This window comes from Hyperoodon ampullatus (assembly GCF_949752795.1).
Source record: "Hyperoodon ampullatus genome assembly, chromosome: 3".
Taxonomy (NCBI): domain Eukaryota; kingdom Metazoa; phylum Chordata; class Mammalia; order Artiodactyla; family Ziphiidae; genus Hyperoodon; species Hyperoodon ampullatus.
This window is the reverse complement of record NC_136916.1, coordinates 30466872-30487781: the sequence shown is the minus strand read 5'-3', so window position 1 is coordinate 30487781 and position 20910 is coordinate 30466872. Positions and strand designations below refer to the sequence as shown.

Here is a 20910-nt window from a genome sequence, read left to right as displayed (position 1 = left end):
TATGGAACCTCCTCCTGGGAGCTGTGTGTGACTCCAATCAGCTCGCCCCCTCACCTCCTACAAAGGCATTCATCCACCTCTCCTCCTTCCTAACACCTGCCAACCTTTCTTTTCCAGAGCGTCTGCTCCCTTCCCAACTGCACCAGTCCAAACTAAGCTCTCTCATTTTGGAACCACGATGACATTCATGGCCTGTATCTCCTCAGGCTACCTGTTCAGTTAAACTTTACCGTGGTCGAAAGGCAGCCTAGTGCTCAGCACATGAACATGCCTCGGATAGTCGAAGCTTGAACCTCAGATGTGCCATGCAGAGGTGGTGTGACCTTGAACACTTAGCCTCTCTGTGCTTCAGTTTCTCCACCTATAAACGGCTATAGGGCTTCCCTGGTGGCGCAGTGGTTGAGAGTCCGCCTGCCGATGCAGGGGACACGGGTTCGTGCCCCGGTCTGGGAAGATCCCACATGCCGCGGAGCGGCTGGGCCTGTGACCCATGGCCGCTGAGCCTGCGCGTCCGGAGCCTGTGCTCCGCAACGGGAGAGGCCACAACAGTGAGAGGCCCGCATACCGCAAAAAAAAATAAAAAAAAAAAATAAAATAAAATAAACGGCTATAACAATAGTGTCTCTCGCCATAAGTATTAAAGGAGTTAATATCTGTGTAAAGAATTTAGAACAAGGTTTGCTACATTCTAAGCCCTAAGAATGTTAATAAAAACCAACTTGTATTCCTACTACGGGAAGGTGTGTGCTTATGGTTATAAGGGATACAAAGACCTATGTGGCATTTGCCCTACCCTCGAGGAACTAGCAATTTCTTGCCATCAGATTTAAATTTTTGTAGCGATCTGCATGCCCTAATGCAGCAACCTTTGCATTTGGGCTGCCTTGGCATGAGGCCAAAGAAGGTCAATTCTCAGTGGCCAGTTTTTAGAACCTGGTGGCAAGTTAAAAGAATGGTAACTGCCAGGATTCACGAGAGGGAAAACAGGAGCCATTCTGGGAAGGGAGATGGTTTTGGACAACATGCATTTTGGTGACATACTCGTAGCTTTGAAGGCACAGTGAGCCTGTTTAGGGCCCACTCCACTCTCCAGGTCACTCTGCCTGTTTTGGCCCCCCAGCCCCCAAGCATGTCCAACTTGGGTCCACCAGCCCCCCCCGCCCCCCCACCCCGTTCCTACAGCCCTGACCATGCAGTGCACAGCCAGCCTCACCCCTCACCTTTGCCCCGCCCTCTACAGTTCCAATAACCCAGCCTCTGCAGTGTACAGCCGGCCCCACCCCTCCCCATCGCCCCGCCCCATATCTCCGCCCTCCTCAGCTCCTATCGTCCCGCCTCTGCACTGCACAGCCAGCCCCGCCTCGCCCCGTCGCCTCGTTCCCCCCGCCCCGCCATTTATATAGCGTCGGCCCCCGCCCCCACACCGCAGTGCGCCCCTTAGCTGGCGACTGTATCCCACGGGGCGCCGGTACCTGTGTGAGGTGAGGCGGACGCCATGGCGGCCGAAGCCCTGGCGGCGGATGCCGTGGCGTCGCGCCTGGCGCGGCAGGAGGAGGACATCCGCTGGCTGTGGACGGAGGTCCACCGCCTGAGGGACGAGCAGCTGAACGCGCCCGACCGCTGCCAGGCCGAGGGGCCGTGCCTCACGCGCGAGGTGGCGCAGCTGCGGGCCGAGAACCGCGAGCTGCGCCATCGCCTGTACCGCCTGCGGCTGTGCCTCGCGGAGGAGCTGAGCTACCAGGCGCGGCGGGAGAGCGCGCAGCGGCAGGGGGCCGGGCGCGCGGCCGCCGGCGCGCAGGTACCGGGCGGGGGCCTGTCCGCAGGGTGCGGCGGAGCTGGTGCGCTGAGAGCCCTGGGGCGGCAGGTGGGGGTGCGCGCGGCGGCAGGTGCGGCTGCGGGGGCGGGGGCGGGGGCGGGGCGGGGCCTGCCCTCCCGGCCCCCTGCCCCGCGCTCTCACTCGGGCCGGGAACCCGCGACAGGCTGGACACGCCGGGGCCTCTGCGTTTCCAGCAATCGCCAGGCTGACCTAACGCTGTAATGTCTCAGCTCTTCCCCTAAATTGCTCGCCGCACATTTTCTTCAGTGGTAGAAATAGCATTTTCCTGTCTTTGAAAAAAATGCTGCAGTGTTTAAAACTCACACTTCTTTCCTTGGGCAGGAAGACCAACAGCTCCATGTAGAAACACTTCCCTTCCCCCTGGTGAATGGCTGGTCTGAACTGTTTATGACAGGTGGTTTGGGGTGTTTAGTTGTTGCCTTGTTTTGGAGGTCTGTCTTGAGATTTGCGTATTTAATATTGTCAGTTAATAGCGTATTTTAATGTTTTGGTTCACTTACCTTCTTTTAACGTAATGCATTTCTAAGTTCTGAAGGCCTTCTCAGACCGTGGGTGTTCTCAGACTTTGTACCAGCGGACTGTGGTGCTCCTGGGCAACACCTTCCTCAAACAGTGCATTTCAAGTCTCTGGGAGCAGCTATGCAACCATTAATCCAGGGACATTATTTGTTTAAAATTTAGGGGGGAGAAACTTTAAAGAGCAAAATATATTAAGTGTACTTAGCAAGAATGTGTGAAAGTGCACATTCAGGAAGGACTGAACCCCAGAAAACGGCTTTCCTGTTGAGGGTTGTAGGTAATGGTCAGGAGAGCCCCAGCCGTGAGCCTCTAAACATGGGACGCGTGCTGCCTGCTGGCCTGTCCCTCCCCTGCTTCGGGCTTCAGATATGTTGCTCTTTGTTGTCATTGGGATGAGTTGTTTATTATTTCCCTTTATTTCTCAGCCTCCTCCTAGTCAGAGCCAAGGAAAGGACATTAAAAAGAAGGAAAGCGGGCCTGACAGTGAGGTAAGTCATTGCTGTGGAAATAATATAAAATACTACCTATAATTTAAATATGCTTATGTAGTTAATTGCCCAGGGTTTTTAATTAAAACAGTTGCTGTAAATTACAGCTTGGGCCACAGGAGTGTGTTTAAAATTTTGTTAGCCTTAGATACAAGATGTCTTAACTTAGAGGTGAGCCAGCCCCACAGCTGTAAAGGGCTCCTTAAGTTGAGAAAGCAGAGCTCTTCTTTTGTGTTAAGGAAACCAGCTTCTTTGCTTTTTAAATATAAATCATTAAAACAACCAGAATTGATCAGGCACATCAACATTTGGTAGGAGCAGGGGAGGATTATGCTTGGCCTCAGGGATCCATCAGGTTGAGGAGTTCAGACAAACGGGAGAAACAACTAGAGAACGTAGTCAGATGGTGTTATCAATAAGGGCTAAGTTGTGTGGCTCTGTGCACGAGCATGTTCAACCTGTGGAGAAGGGCCATGCCAGTGGGTGTGGTAGTTGGAAGAGGAGGGCTTTGCGCAGGACCCTGAGAGCTAGGAGGGAGTTAGACCCTGGGAGGGGAGTCTTCAGGGGGTGAGAGTGAAAGCAGAGCCATAGGGGCTGGTGGGGGCTGTGACCTGAGCCTGCTGAGAAGGGGTGGGGCTTATTTAGAACTGAGCAGTTAGAAAAAAGTGGACTGTGTCTGTTAACCCTCCTGTATTCTAATGGTTTTCAGGTGAAGAATCCACCAAATTTTGTGAAGGAAAGATTGAAGCTTTTTGAAATACTGAAGAAAGATCATCAGCTCTTACTTGCCATTTATGAAAAAAAGGGGAATACAAGCAATGTGATCACAGTAAGAGTGGCTGATGGGAAAACAGTGGAAGGGGAAGCTTGGAAAACAACACCTTACCAAGTGGCTGCTGAAATTAGGTAAACCGTAGTGTGGAGCAGATAATCAGTACTGAGTGTTGGGCCAGAGCTTGGTGAAAATGTGTTCTTAAGGACTGCTAAAATATTCTTTTCTTACTCAGTTGAATAAATTAAATGTAATTAGGTAATTATTTACCTCTTGGCTTCTAAAGTGGCCATTTAATAAGTAATTGAATATCAGAACACAATCTCCTTCTCTTTCAAGGGTCCAACTTTTAGAGTTCTAATTAAAATATATAGTAGAGAAAAAATGAATAATCCTTGACAGGTGACAGTACATTGACCCGGTTCATCATCAAGTTATTTTCATGAGATTTTACAGGTCTTTTGTTGGGCTTGACTCCAAGCCATTGTTCCACTAGTAAATAACTGTGGGTGGGTCTTTGGACCAATGCGGGCAGATCCCTCAAGCTTTCCAAGCCTGTTTTCTTATATCTTAAGTGGAAATAATAATACTTTTATCGTTTACCTTATGAGATTGTAAAGATTAAATAAAATACTATATATGAGAGATACTCTGAAAATGAAAGCAACTCTAGAAATGTACAAAAAGGCCCATTAATTATAGATTGAAGATGTATGTGTTAGAGCTATGATCAGCCCTGGAAGCTTTGACCTTCCTAGAAATTAGATACTTCAGTGAAGTTGTGTTGTTTTGGCTAATGTTAATTCCCGGCATTAAATAAAATTCTTTGGAAGCTATAGCTCAAAACTGCCATGTAAATAAACTTATTATTTAAAAACCAAACTTTTCAACAATTAAGATCTTCAGATTTCCTTTGAAAAATATGGTTAAGTTTGTATTTTTCATCCTATTATATCATACACCCTAAAGGCCCCTCCCAACCTGTTCCTGTGCTTTCCAGGAGAGAGGAATAGATGTGCTGGGAATGGGCTTTGAGGCAAAAATAAGTTTATGTTTCCTCATGGAGAGTCATTTGCATGTTGGCAGATGGAAGTCTGAGCCGTCCTGCACTGAAGAGACTGTCCAAGCTTGGGAAACAAGGTCATTTCATTATAGGACGTGTTCTCATTGTACAGTCAGTGACTTACATTCCCACAAGTACCAGTTTAAAACCACCCTCGAGTTTAATGACAGAGGGGTTGCAGGAGTGTCTAAAAAGTAAAATTGTCCAAAACTAAAGCATGGGCGAAGCTGTATCAGGCAAACCTGATAAGAAGAAAGCAGTGGTCTTAGTGTTACCATCAGACAGCAGAATTTAGGGCTGTCTAAATCATTAGACAGAATCATTGAATGGGAGACTGAGGCTTATTTTTAAAATAGAAGAACAGTGTAATTCCCAATTTGTCACGCACCTTTATGAGTTATATAACGTATCATCAAATCAGAAATACAAGATTATAGGAAGTCAAGAGTGGCAGACTTTAACATGCCTTTCTCAGTTTTTGATCAAATAGCCCAAAATTAAGATTATATGGTCCGAATAATAACACTGTAAGGTAGGCTTCGTGGCTACTCCCTGATCTCTGTGCTGTGGCCCAGATGGTGCCTTCTCTCTTGGCACCTGTGGTCGTGCTTTCGGTTCCTCAGAATCTTAATAAAATACAGAATCACACAGTTAGCATTCTGTGAGCAAAGTGCAATCCATTGTGAACTCAGTAAGCATTAAATGACAACAAGACAAAACAAAACTAGGAAATTTAAAAAACTTCAAAATACTCAGGTGAAAAGAAATAAAAACAAGTATTTTCAGAAATAAAAAGAGTAAAAAAGGAGTATTCTTAGAAAATACTTCTAACGAAGAGAATATATTTCAAAATCTATGTAATACATCTGAGTGGTGATCAGGAACAGATTTATAGTGTTGAAGGCTTTTATTATTGAATAAAAAAAATGAAATGACTAAGAATTCAACTCAGGCAGTTAGAAAAAGAACAATTAAACAAGGAGGAGACTAAAAAAGTGAATTAGAGAAGAGTATTAACTGAAAAACTATTAAAATAAGTAAGGGTGCAGCAAGGTGTATGGTTATAAAAATAAACTTAAAAATAATAGTTTTATTAAATTATACTGACTGTTCCCTTGGTTTAACTGAGACTTGATTGCATGGATGATTTTCCCTGCTCTGAGGGAGTGTTGGCCTTCCTAAGTGTAACGTGTAAGGTACAAATCATTAAGGAAAAGACGGACAGAGTCAAAAACACTTAGGAAAAATGGCTATGCATAAAAATGATGCATAAAAAGGAGGAAAAGATAAACTTAGAGATGCAAATTAAAGTAATTGTGTATTATCTATTGGTCTGTCAAAGATTTATGAATAATGGTTAATATTGATATGATTTTGGGGAAATGGCACTGCTGGAGGGTGGATGCAGAGGCGCAGTCTCTTTCTTAAATGTGCAAACCCCAACCCTTGGATCCAGTCATTCTATACATAGCCATTTATCCCAAGGAAATACCCCAGCAGAAAAAATGAGCAAAGGACAGTTCATAGTAGTTCATTGAAGAGTAGTTCTTGGAATGTGGTCCCCAAACCAGCAGCATTAGCATCAACTGGGAACTTGATGGAAGAGCAGATTCTCAGGTCCCATCCCACACTTCCTGAATCAGTTAGTCATCTGTGTTTCCAGGAGCCCCCCAGGGGCTTCTGACTAAACTGCTGCAGGAAAGAGCCCCTAGAGATCATGGCTTAAATAAGGCAGACGCCACATTCTCCCCTGACAGACTCGTGGTGGCCAGGCTGGTGGGCGTCTCTGGTCTAGGCAGTCCTTCATGGACCCAAGATCCCCACATCTTGTCGCTCTGCCGTCCCCTTAGGTACGGTTTGTTCACGTCTAGGGGTGGAGGCTGGGTCACACCCATGGACCTGCTTGCAGGCAGGGGAAGAGCGGCTGGAGAGCAAGGGTGCTTTGAGGCCAAGACCCTGGAGCAGCACGTTTTAATTCCCACCTACAGCCTGTTAGCTCACGCTTAGTCACGCAGCCACGCCGCCTGTAAGAGAATGGAAACGTAGCTCCTGCTGGCTGGCCACGTGTCCAGCCCAGGCACTCTCACCACAGGAGAGAGGAAGGATGGTCTTGGGGACAGCATCTGCCGCGGCATGCCGCTGGGACCTCCAGACACCTGTGAGCGTCTGCCGTGTGTCATCCCCCACACTCCCTCACTCTCCCGGCGAGACGACTGCAGGCCCTGGCAGCAGAAAGCCCAGGATTTTCAGGTGAAGCACACAACACCCTCATCGCCTGGCTGCTCGTGCTCTAGCAGCAAGTAAACTGGTAGACGAGGCTGCCCACGCCACGTGTATATGGTGGTGGGATAAACACAGTCACGATTAAACTGTCATTTGGAAAAAAGAGGAGTGATGCGGCAGACAGTGGTGCTCAGGAGCCCCCAGATCTTGTCTGCAGCCTGGCCGTGGGTGGGGCTCGGGTCAAACCATCTGGCCACCCTTTGTCCTCTGGGAGCAGCTCTCTTGTCCACCGCCCTCTGTCGGCCCTGATTTTGCAATTTGGAGGGCTTGTCGTTGTCTGTCGCCCTCACTTGCCACATCTGAAGTGCGGGCAGTTGTTCATCGTGGAGGCTGCGAGGTTTGCTGGTGCGGCTCTGGCTGGTGCACGCGTGGAGCTCAGGGCTCCTGTGAGAATCAGTCACGGGTACTTGTAAGCTGGGCTTATAGTTTGTTTGGCAAAACAATTCCCTCAAGCAGTTAACCATAGTAGGCTTCTAACTAGAAGCTTCTAGTCAGTTTCCCATGAAAGTAACCATACTGAAGATTTCTCCTAGACAGAGACTTCTCACCCTTTTATTCCCTGGCCTTTGCCTTTTGCTTGTTCCTCTCTCCCTCAGTTAAATGGGCCAAGATCAGACAAAACCGGAGGTTGGGGACAGGCGGCTCCCTTACTCTGATCCTTGTAGCTGGACCAGCCTGTGTTGTCTGTCTCTGTGTGGCCTTTGAGAAGGGCTGTCAGTGCCTGTTCCTCCTCCTCTTTGGGACAGAAAATTGTTTTTGCATCTTGCACAGCCTCACACTTCTGACCTCCCAGTCAGTTCGGCTTACAGGCCGCGTGCGGAGAGAGCCTCCCTCGTAAGGGGACAAATACCGTCTGAGCTTATCTTGGCCTGGTAGTATTTTGTTAAGAGTTACCCAGTGTATCCCAGCGTTTGCCTTTGTATAACCGTTTACTCGTGTGCTACAGGCATCGTAAGCACATTATTTGCCTGCAGGTCTTAGGAGGCACTTTGTTATGCTGTAACAGGGTTATTGGCTTTCCACGTCTGAGTACCTCTTTCTTTGTAACCCACGGCACATCCGCTAAGCCAATGCCGGATGATTTGTTTTTGTTACTCACTTGCAGGCCCTTATTTCTGTGTTAAGACACAGGCTGTCAGAGCCTCTCTGACAGCAGTCTGGGGGTGCGGGGTCCAGGCTGGCAAGCAGTGCTTCTCCATACGTTTATTTGGGGACCTAAATTCCTTCCATCTGGCTGTTGGGTGGTCTGGTACAGTGTTCCCTTGTCCATATGGTTCAAAGGTCCTAGCATGTGTGCTCCATCTACAGAGGGCTGGATGGACAGGTGCCCTGCATAGTGTTAAGGCTGAGATATGGCAGTGCTGGACACCGCTTCTGCCTCCACCTAAGCCACGTGGCTACCTCCTGCTGCAAGGATGGCCAGGAACTGATCGTAGAGGACAGAGAGAATGGGCTTGAGGAGCCCTTAGCAGCCTGGCATGGCAGCAAAGGTGAAGATAAAATTCTACTCCACTGATAACAATACTGAATGTGTATTAAGTTCTTATTATGCGTACACCTTATTTAATCCTTAGGATAAATATATGAGGAAGATCCTGTAATTCCCATCTTGCTGATGAGGAAACCGAGGCTTTGAAAAGCTGAGTAAATTGTCCAGTGTTTAACCCCAGGTTGGCCTGACCCTAGAGTGTGTGCTGTTAACCACAGTGCTGTGCCCCTGCTCAAGTTACTCACAGAAATGCAAATGAAAACGTCACATTGTCAAGATGACACAATTTTGTACTCCTGAAGGTGAGAGCACAGAGAAAGGTATTTGGGGACCCTTTCCTGATAGGAAAATTTGGTAATATAGTCCAATTAAAGTCATTAAAAGTGCTTATCCCTTAACTCAGTAGTTTTACTTCTAGAATTTTTCCTGACAAAATAATCAGGAACTGAGATGTATGTTCAAGAATGTCCATTGCAGCTTTATTTGTCATTGTCAAAATAAAACAAGAAGAACCAAAACCCACAAAGAAATAACCCAAATCCCAGCAGTAGTGGGTTCATTAAGCAAGTCTTAGTTCTACTGCAGCTGTCAAATAGCATGTTTTACAAGTCTGTTTGCTGTTCGGGAAAATGTCATGGTTTATTGTTAAGTTTAAAAAGTAGGTTATCATATAACATAAAGAGTAATAATATTAAAATTTTTACATTGGTGTATGTATTTATCCAAAAAAGTGGAAAGACGGACAGCAAATGTTAACAGCAATTTCTGGGTGACTGGATTGAGGGTGAATTTTTTTTTTGGCCGCGCACGTAGGATCTTAGTTCCCCAACCAGGGATCGAACCTGTGCCCCCTGCGTTGGAAGCACGAAGTCATAACCACTAGACCGTCGGGGAAGTCCAGAGGGTGATTTTTTTTCTTTGTGCTTTTCTGTGCTTTCTAGGTCTCCTCTTAGCATGTTATTTTTGTCAGTAATTTTCAAACAATAAATGTTAATGAAGAGACATACACACACCCACACACACAAAGGAAAAGGATCAACACCTCATAGAAAATAGGCAAAGGACATGGACAGTTCATAAAAGTAAACTGGCCAGTAAACATTTATAATCCAATAAATCAAATTAAAACAACCATTTCCAACATCACATTGGCAAAGTTTGAAAAAATCGGGGTGCGTGGAAGTGGTACATTCAGACAATATTTATCAGGAGTCCTTTAGAGGCACATGCTCTTTGACCTAACAATTTTACTTCCAAAGGCCTATTCCCAGAAAAGTCACCAAAGAACAAAGCCGCCTGTGCACGGATGTCTGCAGTGGTGTGCAGGAGGAGGCTTCCTTAATCAGTGTGGTCCTTCCAGAATGTTCTGGGAGTCTGTCTGATGGCATGGTTGTAAAGAAAATTATGTAGACAACTATGTTTTTTTATGATGGGGGTGTGTGCCTGTGTGTGTGTGGTGTGTGAAGGAGGGGCGGGTATAGATAAAGACTGGAAAAACATGTGCCAGAATGTTATATGAGTGATGATATCTGGGTGGTGAGATTTATGTGATTTTTATTTTATTCTGTGCATTCTCTGTTTTCTGAGTTTTTACAGTGAACGTATCTTATTACTTTTGTACTTAAAATAAGTGTTACAAAATTTTAAAAAATCTATCCTATTAGTTTATGTTTGTACTTCCCACTATAGAAAGAAACCCTGGAAATCATTTTCATCTTTTGTTTTAGCCTGTGATGCGTTAACCCCCATGTGACTGTTCTCTCACCAGTCAGGAGTTGGCAGAAAGCACGGTGATAGCCAAAGTGAATGGGGAGCTGTGGGACCTGGACCGTCCGCTGGAAGGGGACTCTACCCTAGAGCTGCTCATGTTTGAGGACAAGGAAGCCCAAGCTGTAAGTGTTTAAAGACCAACCCACCATACTTTGGCTATTTATGTTGTCAATTACATTATGTAATTATGAAGCCACATACTAAAGTCGAGAATGATGGGTTTTGTGGCCTTCAAAGGTTTAAAATGCATATGTTGGTGTTTAATAAATATAATATTAATAACACCATATTGAAAAGTGATTCAGAAAGAGCAGTTTATAAATGAGATACATAGCTTATATATATTATTTCATTTTTCTCACTTAAGATCTAACCCAAACAACTGTCACCTAACTATATGCCAGCTGTCACCTCAGAACTTGTGAACATTTATTGATTCCCTCAGTCAGCTGACTAGCATCTAAGCTGTTGGGTACACGTGCCAGACCTTGTGGGGCGGCAGAGGCTCCTGCTACAGAGTTCACTGGTGGGAGGGGTAGTGAGCAAGGAAATAAACAACTTGACACTTTCGGGTGGTGTCAGCCTCCGGAGAAGCCAAGTAGGAGCAGCCATAGTAGCTGGCCCGGCAGTTAGTTTTCACCCTCTCCTGAGGGTGGGATCCTGCCAAGACCTGAGCACTCTCCCACACTAGCTGGCTCTTGGGTGACCTGCAGACACTGTTCTTTAACAGATTCTTTAACAGTGGGCTGCTGCAGGCTTTCAGTCTGTCAGGTGTTTGGGTGGGGGGACGGGGGAGCTGCCAAACTTAATGTTCCATGGAGGGGTCGGCCTCTTTGGAGTTCTTTCCCCCTGTGTTTAGTGACATCATGAAAGAGAAAACTTATTTATCATATTATCTTGGGGAATGTTTCTAGAGTGTCTCATCAGCCCACCCCTCTGCCTACCCTGATACTAACATGGCACCTGGTATCACATTACAGGACTTCTGAAATACTTGTGGTTGTTTGAGAAAATGAGGATGTTCCGTGCCAGGCACCAGACCCAGCCCCTTGTGTACGTTATCTCCCTGAGTCTGCATTTACCTTTTCACACGGGTACCATGTTAATAGTACACAGGCTCAGGATGCTTCAGTAACTTTTCCAAGCTCTTGATGCTTCTTTTAGTGTAATTTAGTAACAGAGACTTTTTTTTTGTTGTTCTTGGATTTTATTTTCCTGTTACTATGAACATATTAAGATTTTGAACATAAACCCATTTATGAATATTTAATGCATATCCATGAAAAAGAAATCCTGGAAAAGCAAATCTAGAAAACTCAGATCTACAAGATGATAAAATTAATGATTTTGTAAAGCCTTTTTTACTTTACAGAAAAATTCATCTCCTTTGTATAGCAAACTCTCGGTATGCGGGCCTCTCACTGTTGTGGCCTCTCCCGTTGCGGAGCACAGGCTCCAGATGCACAGGCCCAGCGGCCATGGCTCACAGGCCCAGCCGCTCCGCAGCATGTGGGATCCTCCCGGACAGGGGCACGAACCCGTGTCCCCTGCATCGGCAGGCGGACTCTCAACCACTGCGCCACCAGGGAAGCCCTGTATAGCAAACTCTTACACTTCTATTTTAAAAGATGCTTTTATTTACAAGACTATTTAGTGCATGATGTAACATAGGAAAGTAAATAGTCCCCACCCTCTAGGTAAATTCATGTTGAAAGTGACCACAAGAATGTTCATGTAAAGTTGATAAATACGTACACCAGGGTTTCCCTGGTGGCGCAGTGGTTGAGAGTCTGCCTGCTAATGCGGGGGATGCGGGTTCGAGCCCTGCTCTGGGAGGATCCCACATGCCGCGGAGCAACTGAGCCTGTGAGCCACAGCTACTGAGCGTGCGTGTCTGGAGCCTGTGCTCCGCAGCAAGAGAGGCCGCGATAGTGAGAGGCCCGCGCACCGCGATGAAGAGTGGCCCCCGCTTGCCACAACTAGAGAAAGCCCTCGCACAGAAACGAAGACCCAACACAGCCATAAATAAATAAATAAATAAATAAATAAATAAATAAAAATACGTACACCAGAAACAAGGAGCATTTTATAAAATGGTAGAGCTTTCAAGTTTAAAATATATCTAATAGATATTTCCTTTTGCAAGCATGCTGTCCAGCAGGAGAATGTATGTGGGTATTCGTTCTGCTCTAAATCTCTGCCCAAGTCCCAGGAGCAGTCAGCAATGTGCTGCTGGGACGTCATGCTCAGGAAGCATATGTACTTATCTGAGGTGTAAACAAGGTACTTATCTGAGGTGTAAACAAAACCAGATATATGTAGGAACCCAAGCTGCTAGTTCTGTGATGTACTATGTTTTAAATGTAAATTCAATAATTTCTTTTCTGCTTAAAACCTTTTAATACATCCCAGTGCATTAGAATAAAACTCAAATCCCTCTCCAAGACCTGCATGGTTGCTGGCCTGTTCTTACCTGTCAACCTTCCTCAAGCTGCTTTGTGGTACATCCCCCCAACCCTAACCACGCTGTGAATACAGGGCCTCCGCCGTGTTTCTTAATTACAGCGCTCTGTTCATCTTCTTTTAAATACGCTTCTCGTCTTGCGATGATGCACTTAGAGGTTTGTTGCCTGCCCTCTCCCCCACTAGGCTGCAAACTGCATGAGGCCAGCGGCTCGCATTTCTTTTTCTCTTGTGTCTCCAGCACCTAACACAGTGTTTGGCTCAGGCAATTTCCAGGTGTGCACAATGCACCGAAGAAGGTACTTGGGCTGACGCTGGCAGCCAGCCTGCCATCCTGTACCATCCCAAGCAGAGGGCTCTGCCCCAAGGACTGACCCTCTAGGCCTGGTGCCGCGGGTCAGGATTGCACAGAGCCTGCTCAACCAGCTAGCTCCCTCTATTCCGGTTTATTATCTCAGACAGCTTTCTAATTGCAGTTTGTTTCCTATTTAATTAAGGAAAGTGCTGCCAGAGGACTCGATTGTCTTGTTCCTTTGGCATCTATATTTATTGATAATTGGTGACTGGTTAGTTTTAATGTATCCATAAACCATTGATTCCTTGGTAATTCAAAACCCAATCAACTTTCTGAACTTGTAGAGCTTATGACTGGCCCTTGGACTGCAGTGAATTAACTAATGTACACCCTGCCCAGGGGACCCCGGCAGCCAGCAGACAGTCCTCAGTGACCCCTCTGTCTTGAGTTATCTTTCAGACTTCCACAGCCACGTGCTATTCAGCGCGTGAAGACTGCTGTGTAGACGCAGAATCTTTTTAACGTGAGTGATGTCATGAGCAGCCGCTGTGGCCTCGAATCTGACTCTGAGAGGCTGCCCGGAGGAGGAGGAAGGGGGCCCATGCCCGGCACTCCCTGACGTTCCTCTCCGCTGGTCCTGGACCGGCTCTGGGCGGCTGCTCTGCTCGGTGGTCAAGGCACAGAAGGAAGTGGTTTCGGAGCTGGGCTTCAGTGCCACACAGAGCAGCAGCTGCACGTTAGAACCAAGCAGCCAGCTGCCGGGGATTCCAGGGAGGGCTCAGGAAGCATCTCTCGTCAGCAGTCGCCAGAGATTGATGCTGCCTTATGTCCCAGTGTCTGTCCCCTTACACCGTATCCACGTGCTCGCTTGTCCTCTTGTCTGCCTGATGGCTTCCCGTGGTCGTGGCCACGGCCGCTGTCCTGCCCACAGGTGTACTGGCACTCCAGTGCCCACGTCCTCGGGGAAGCCCTGGAGCTCCACTACGGGGGCCTCCTGTGCTGCGGGCCACCCACCGACTGCGGGTTCTACTACGACATGTTCCTCGAAGACAGGTAACGCCTCTGAGTGCATGTATTTATAGTGGTTACACATTAGTGTACTGAATACCTATTGCAGAATGTGATTATAGATTAGGTCACCATTTATGAACAGTATTATTTTTTATGAGTTTAGATTCAAGGGTAACTTCTCAAATTGTGTTCTTTTCTTGAGAAGGATGTGATACGCTATTTATGTGACCTGAGACTTGGCTAGGGCAAACTACTAATTTGAACCAGAGTTGTAGGATTAATCCCTGGAGAGCACATAGTTCAGCTCTGCGCCGTGACGGTCAAGGGCGCTGTCCACCGCAGCTACACATGTCCCACAGCTGGTGCCAGAGGGGCTGGTTCGCAGCGGCCTCACGTTCCTCAAGTAGATCTGTGCTTGAAATCACGAGCAGCAGGCGCAGCCCCGGCCCACCTCCTTCTCCATATCCCTCGTCGCCCTTAAGGAAACCACCAGCTCTCAAACCAAAACCTGAGGGTCCTCCCAAGCCCACCCTGCTCCTTGCCACCCCCTAACCCCCCCAGTCACTCCATCCAGTTCTGCCAGTTTTATCCCCTAAGTAGTTCTCCCCCACCTTCTGCCTTAACATAGACCCCCAGAGTCCTTGCCTGGACGACCGTGGTACATTTTCCGGCCATCTGCCACCTCCACGCTGCCAAAGTGACCCCTCCCTAACTGAGCGCCTGGCACTCTGCAGCTCCTGCTCCCAGCCTGTCCAGCATAGTCCCCCGCCGGAGTCATTCCGCAGGATGTGTTGACACCTCCTGTGTGCTCCAGGCTTGGTGCTGCTGACTCTGCACTGGACAGATCAGCCTGTCCTCGTGAGCTCAGCAGTCTGGCTGGGGGAGACAGACATAGACAGACACGCAGCTGTCTGCTGTCGGAGGTGATGAGGTGGTGAGGGCCGTGAAGGGGAGGTGGGGGCCTGAGCAGGCAGCCAGTCAGCTGAGAGCTCAGTGACCTTGAAGCAGGGGTGGAGCGGAGGGAGAGAGGGAGCGAGCTCTGAGGCTGGTGGGGGAAGAACGTACCAGGCCTCTGTGGGACAGCCCTGGGTCGGGGTGTGTGCGGCTTGTTTGAGGAATGCAGGTGGCCCACAGGGCTGGAGGGGTGTGAGCACAGACGGGTTCCTGAGAGGAGCCGGGGCTGCCCAGCGGAGGCCGGCTGACCTGCAGTTCACACTCTCAGAGCTTCCTCCCAGCCTAGATCTCCTGGTCTAGGGCAGGGGCATGGCGCACACTCCACACTACGCTTTTGAACAAAAACGTAAACGTGTGAAGAATGAGGAAGACTGCCCAGATGATCAGGCCCCAGAGGAGCTTGCGGTCCAGCTGGGGAGTGTCCAACAGGGCTGTTCAGAGAACTGAGGGCAGTTCATCAGCTGATGCCTCCGTCTCTCTCTTTGAGAAGTAGGGTTACCTGCCTTGTGAAAGGATGACTGACCCTCTGAAGTCCTGGACAGTAAAGTACCACGTTCCTCGATGTAGAAGGCTAGTCAGCTGGTGACAAAGGCCACAGGTCTAAGGTCATGTCTGAGCAATCTGTGCTGATTCTCGCTGCTTTTCCCTGCAGGGCCGTGTCCAGCACAGAGCTGCCAGCACTGGAGAGCTCGTGCAAGGCCATCATCAAAGAGCAGCAGCCTTTCGAAAGGTTGGAAGTCAGCAAGGAGGCCCTGCTGGACCTGTTTAAGGTGATTTCGTGCCAGGAATGTGAACAATATTTAATACAGACGACTGGTTTTAACAAATAATTGGCCACTGCTCACTAAATTGTTCCAAACGGGTTGGTTGAATTTTTAATGCAGACATAGGTAGGTGAAGGGCCGGGTGAATAGTTTCATATGTGTGTTTTATAAATCTGATTAATTCTGAGTGTTGTTAGTACTCCGGCTATTGAATTCAACAATATGTATAATACCAAACAAAATTCTGGGGGCTTCCCTGGTGGCGCAGTGGTTGAGAGTCTGCCTGCCGATGCAGGGGACACGGGTTCGTGCCCCGGTCCGGGAAGATCTCACATGCCGCGGAGCGGCTGGGCCCGTGAGCCATGGCCGCTGAGGCTGCGCGTCCGGAGCCTGTGCTCTGCAACGGGAGAGGCCACAACAGTGAGAGGCCCACGTACCGCAAAAAAAAAAAAAAAATTCTGGGTTTTCCTCTTTCGTTTGGGGTTTTCTGCTAATTTTTTTTCACATCTTTATTGGAGTAAAAATGCTTTACAATGTTGTGTTAGTTTTTACTGTTCAACAAAGTGAATCAACTATATGTATACATATATCCCCATATCCCCTCCCTCTTTTTTTTTTTTTTTGCGGTTCACGGGCCTCTCACTTTTGTGGCCTCTCCCGTTGCGGAGCACAGGCTCCGGACGCGCAGGCTCAGCGGCCATGACTCACGGGCCCAGCCGCTCTGCGGCATGTGGGATCCTCCCAGACTGGGGCACGAACCTGTGTCCCCTCCATCGGCAGGCGGACGCTCAACCACTGCGCCACCAGGGAAGCCCTCCCCTCCCTCTTGAGCCTCCCTCCCACCCTCCCTATCTCACTCCTCTAGGTCATCACAAAGCACTGAGCTGATCTACCTGTGCTATGCAGCAGCTTCCCACTAGCCATCCATTTTACATTTGGTAGTGTATATATGTCCATGTCACTCTCTCACTTCATCCCAGCTTCCCCCTGCCCCCCACTGTGCCCTCAAGTCCATTCTCTACACCTGTGCCTTTATTCTTGTCCTGCCACTAGGTTCATCAGTACTGCTTTTTAAAATTCCATATGTAAGTGTTAGCATACAGTATTTGTTTTTCTCTTTCTGACTTCACTCTGTATGACAGATTCTAGGTCCATCCACCTCACTACAAATAACTCAGTTTCATTCCTTTTTATGGCTGAGTAATATTCCATTGTATATATGTGCCACATCTTCTTTATCCATTCATCTGTTGATGGACATTTAGGTTGCTTCCATGTCCTGGCTATTGTAAATAGTGCTGCAGTGAACATTTTGGTACATGTATCTTTTTGAATTATGATTTTCTCTGGGTATATTGCCCAGGAGTGGGATTGCTGGGTCATATGGTAGTTCTATTTTTAGTTTCTTAAGGAACCTCCATCCTGTTCTCCATAGTGGCTGTATCAATTTACATTCCCACCAACAGCGCAGGAGGGTTCCCTTTTTTAATTTTTACATGTCCTCAGAATTTTATTTACTTCATGTAGTTAAAATTGGAATATTCGAGAACAGTGCTGTCCAATAATGGGATCCACAAATCTGAGCCACATATGTCATCTTTAATTTTCTGGTAGCCACCTTTTAAAAGTAAAAGAAAGATGAAATTAATCTTTATAACATTTTATTTAACCCAATAAATCAAAAATATTGCTTCAACATGTAAGCAACATAAAAAGTAATTAGTGAGCTATTTTATTTTCTTCTTTTCACATTATGCCTCTGAAATCCAGTGTTTTGCCCTTGTGGTTTACCTCATTTCAGATCAGTTGCATTTCAAATGCTCAGTAGGCTCCCGTCCTGCATGGCACAGCTCTGGGCTCTCAGCTCTTTGTATCCCCACAGTCTCAGCACCTAGAACATAGCAGACGCCCATTCAGTGTGTGTTGAAAAAAGTTAACATTTTTTCCCACTTAAACATTTTGTGTGATAATATGTAAATGTATTTTTCTTTGTAGTACAATAAATTTAAATGCCGCATCCTGAAGGAGAAGATTAATGCTCCAACGACCACAGTTTACAGGTAAAGTGTGTGTGAATTTTAAAAACTGCTCAGTGGTACATCTGAAGGCATTAACAGTAGCAAGTCTGTCTTTGGTGGGTGGTCTGTTTGTAAATTTGCATGGTTGATATAGTACTACTGTAAGTGGGGACTCTGAAATGTTATCACCAAAGGGGAATTGTTTTTTTCTCATTTGTATTTATCAGGATGGTACTAAAAACCCACATTCTGTTTTCTGGATGTTAGCTGTAGCAGCCTCTTTCTTCCTGTGGGTAAGACTGTGTTCTCAGGGCCTCACATTTTGGGGGACTGTTAGGGAAAGGAATTCTGTTTGTCCTCCCACATTCTTATTGAGAGGCGGTGGGAGCTGTCATGGGCCATCTCCTCAGGCAGTGATTCTTTGCCTCTTACGACGCTCTCCACTGCTTGGGGTCCAAGAGCATAACCCTCCAGGTGTCAGCTGGACTCACAGTGAGACAAGAAGTGGTGGGAAGCAGAGGCCAGCGGGAGCCCCTACCCAAACCACTTAGTTTTGCTGGGCATTAGGCTCCCAACCCCTTTTACTGGCCACTTGTTCAGCTGCCTTGTGGGTACTGCTCGTCTCTGTTCCTGTGTGTCCTGCTCTCTGGCTGCCTGTGACCTTCACGGTCCCATCGGAGAAGACCTGGTCCCTGTATAAGTACGACCATAAATATCCTCCACAGGGAACTTCCTTTCCACACTCAAGTACTGTGGTTCTCTGACTTAATTGTACTGTGAGTAAAATTATACCCCCTTTATGCACAGCTGTGCACAGTGCATTTCTTTTTAAAAAAAAAATAAATTTATTTATTTTATATATTTATTTTTGGCTGCGTTGGGTCTTCATTGCTGCACGTGGGCTTTCTCTAGTTGCAGCGAGCAGGGGCTACTCTTCGTTGCCATGCGTGGGCTTCTCACTGCGGTGGCTTCTCTTGTTGCGGAGCACGGGCTCTAGGCGCCTGGGCTTCAGTAGTTGTGACACGCAAGCTCAGTAGTTGTGGCTCATGGGCTCTAGAGGGCAGGCTCAGTAGTTGTGGTGCACAGGCTTAGTTGCTCCGTGGCATGTGGGATCTTCCCGGACCAAGGCTCAAACCCGTGTCCCCTGCATTGGCAGGTGGATTGTAAACCACTGCACCACCAGGGAAGTCCCCACAGTGCATTTCTTAAATGATAATATGAACACATGGCCATTTTATGCTGAAGGTGGATACCATGCTTATCTTATTTTTGCTGCTCTCCAATGACCTGATAAGATTTTGTTATTTATTACCTATAATACAAATAAGTGTCAGTATAATCATTTTAAAGTTTAAAAATAAATGAAGAAATTGAAAAGGTATGCTAAGTTTTAAATTTCTGGCTTTTAATACTTGACATTTTGGGTTTTTTTTTTTTAACTTAGGTCAACATTGATGCTTATTCTGTCAGTTGGAATGGCTTGTATTTAATTTTTTGAAAATAAATGGCTTTTTTTCTATGGAATTATTTAAAGATTAGCTTATTAAAGTCTTTCATGCTAATCAGGCATTTTTTTCCATTTCTCTGAGCATTGACTTACAACCTCCATCTTGGACAGAGAACAATACATAAAAGCCTGGTCATTCAGAGAAATGATGTTTTCATGTTTAAAGCTTCATTGTACTTTGGTGAATAATCCAGCCCCTTTATGTATTCATTGTAATTTTTAACTTTTTAACCAATGAACTTTAAAAATACTTAAAATTGGTTGGAATAGTTAAGGAACAACTTTTTTTCTTTACTAAATTTTCCTTAAATTGGTTGACGTTAAGTCACCTTCCCTCAGACCCACATTATTGGTATCTTAACTCTGCTAATGTTTCTGTACTTGGAGAAAAGTCTGCGCTTGTTAGGGTTTGGTGGTCCCTTGTTCATTATAGATGCAGGCGAGTCCCCAGCTGCAGCCCCGTGTGCTTTAATAGCGGTGTCGTCTCTGATCTAAACCTTTGCCTGAGATTTACATTGTTAAGTCGGTATGCTGTTTTTCTAAACCAAGAGACAATTAGACATTTTGTTATGAAATCAGAGGGCCTAAAAACAAACAAAAGCCCTTGAATTTATTTACTTTTTAAGTAGACTTTATTTTTTAGAGCCGTTTAGGTTCGCAGCAAAATTTAGAAGAAGATGCAGAGTTCCCATACACCCTTGCCCCCATATATGCACAACTTCCCCGTAGTCAAGATTACCCACCAGAGGTGGGAAATGAGTTACAATCCATCTACACTGATGCTTATAGCATGCTTCACTGTTGGTGTTGTGCGTTCTGTGGGTTTGGTGAAGTTTATTTTTAATGTAAAATATCCACATTTTTTATAACTGTCATATAATTTTGGTTTTGAAAATTAGTGTAGAGCAGGAAAATGGTTATCTGATTTTAAGACAGTGAAGGTTTTTAGGAGCCTTAGGGTGTGACAGTGAAAAGTGGTCTCTCTGTCTTCACAGTTTCTTTCCAAGGATTCTGTGGCTTTTGAATGTGAGCCAAGGAGGGAAGGCTGGGATCTGAGACTAGGTGAATCGCCTCTTTCCTGCTCCTTAAATTAAAAATTAGTTTAAATTAAGTTGTTCCTAAATTAAACATTGCCCCAAAACATAGAACATGGTTTCTAATGAATAGTCCCAAAGCTATAACTGTGCCTGGGCATGTTTTAAATATTTCATTACAGGTGTGGTCCACTAGTTGACCTTTGTAAAGGCCCCCATGTAAGACACACTGGAAAAATTAAAGCGATAAAAATTTTCAAGGTAAGGATTGATTTTTTTCTTAATATAGTAAACTTAAGATGAACTAGATAAGACAGTAGTTCAGTAATATCTTTTATAACCTGAACACCATGCCTCTTAGAAACACTACATTCATATTTGATTTTTATACGGGCTTCTAAAAATGATATAATTTTTTAGAATTTTGGTAATTAGAGCATTATATGTAGCCTTTAATTATTTATCATTTAACCTTACTATAAGTGTTACAGTGCATTTCTTTTTCATCTATATTAAAATATTGTTCTGCATACTATTGTTTTCTTGAATTGCCCTAATGTGAACAAGAATGTTTATCTGCATGTGAGAATAACGTACTGTAGGAAAACGAGAAAAAAAAGGGATAGAGTGGTATGATGCAGAA

The 20910-nt window shown here is 46.1% G+C and overlaps 1 protein-coding gene across 2 annotated transcripts in view; it reads left to right on the top strand.

Annotated features, from left to right (window-relative positions):
* Positions 1 to 1495: 1495 nt before the first annotated feature.
* Positions 1496 to 20910, top strand: part of TARS3 (threonyl-tRNA synthetase 3) — a gene marked incomplete at its 5' end in the record, with an annotated part of 52143 nt that continues 32728 nt past the window's right edge. The window contains 8 exons of one of the 2 annotated variants that reach the window (XM_079698955.1): positions 1496 to 1798; positions 2782 to 2844; positions 3554 to 3750; positions 10220 to 10343; positions 13911 to 14032; positions 15597 to 15714; positions 17704 to 17768; positions 20450 to 20528. In XM_079698955.1, the coding sequence (XP_079555081.1) occupies positions 1496 to 1798; positions 2782 to 2844; positions 3554 to 3750; positions 10220 to 10343; positions 13911 to 14032; positions 15597 to 15714; positions 17704 to 17768; positions 20450 to 20528 (1071 nt within the window). Of the gene's footprint in view, positions 1825 to 2781; positions 2845 to 3553; positions 3751 to 10219; positions 10344 to 13910; positions 14033 to 15596; positions 15715 to 17703; positions 17769 to 20449; positions 20529 to 20910 lie in introns of both variants that reach the window. The other variant, XM_079698954.1, reaches the window with a different exon arrangement.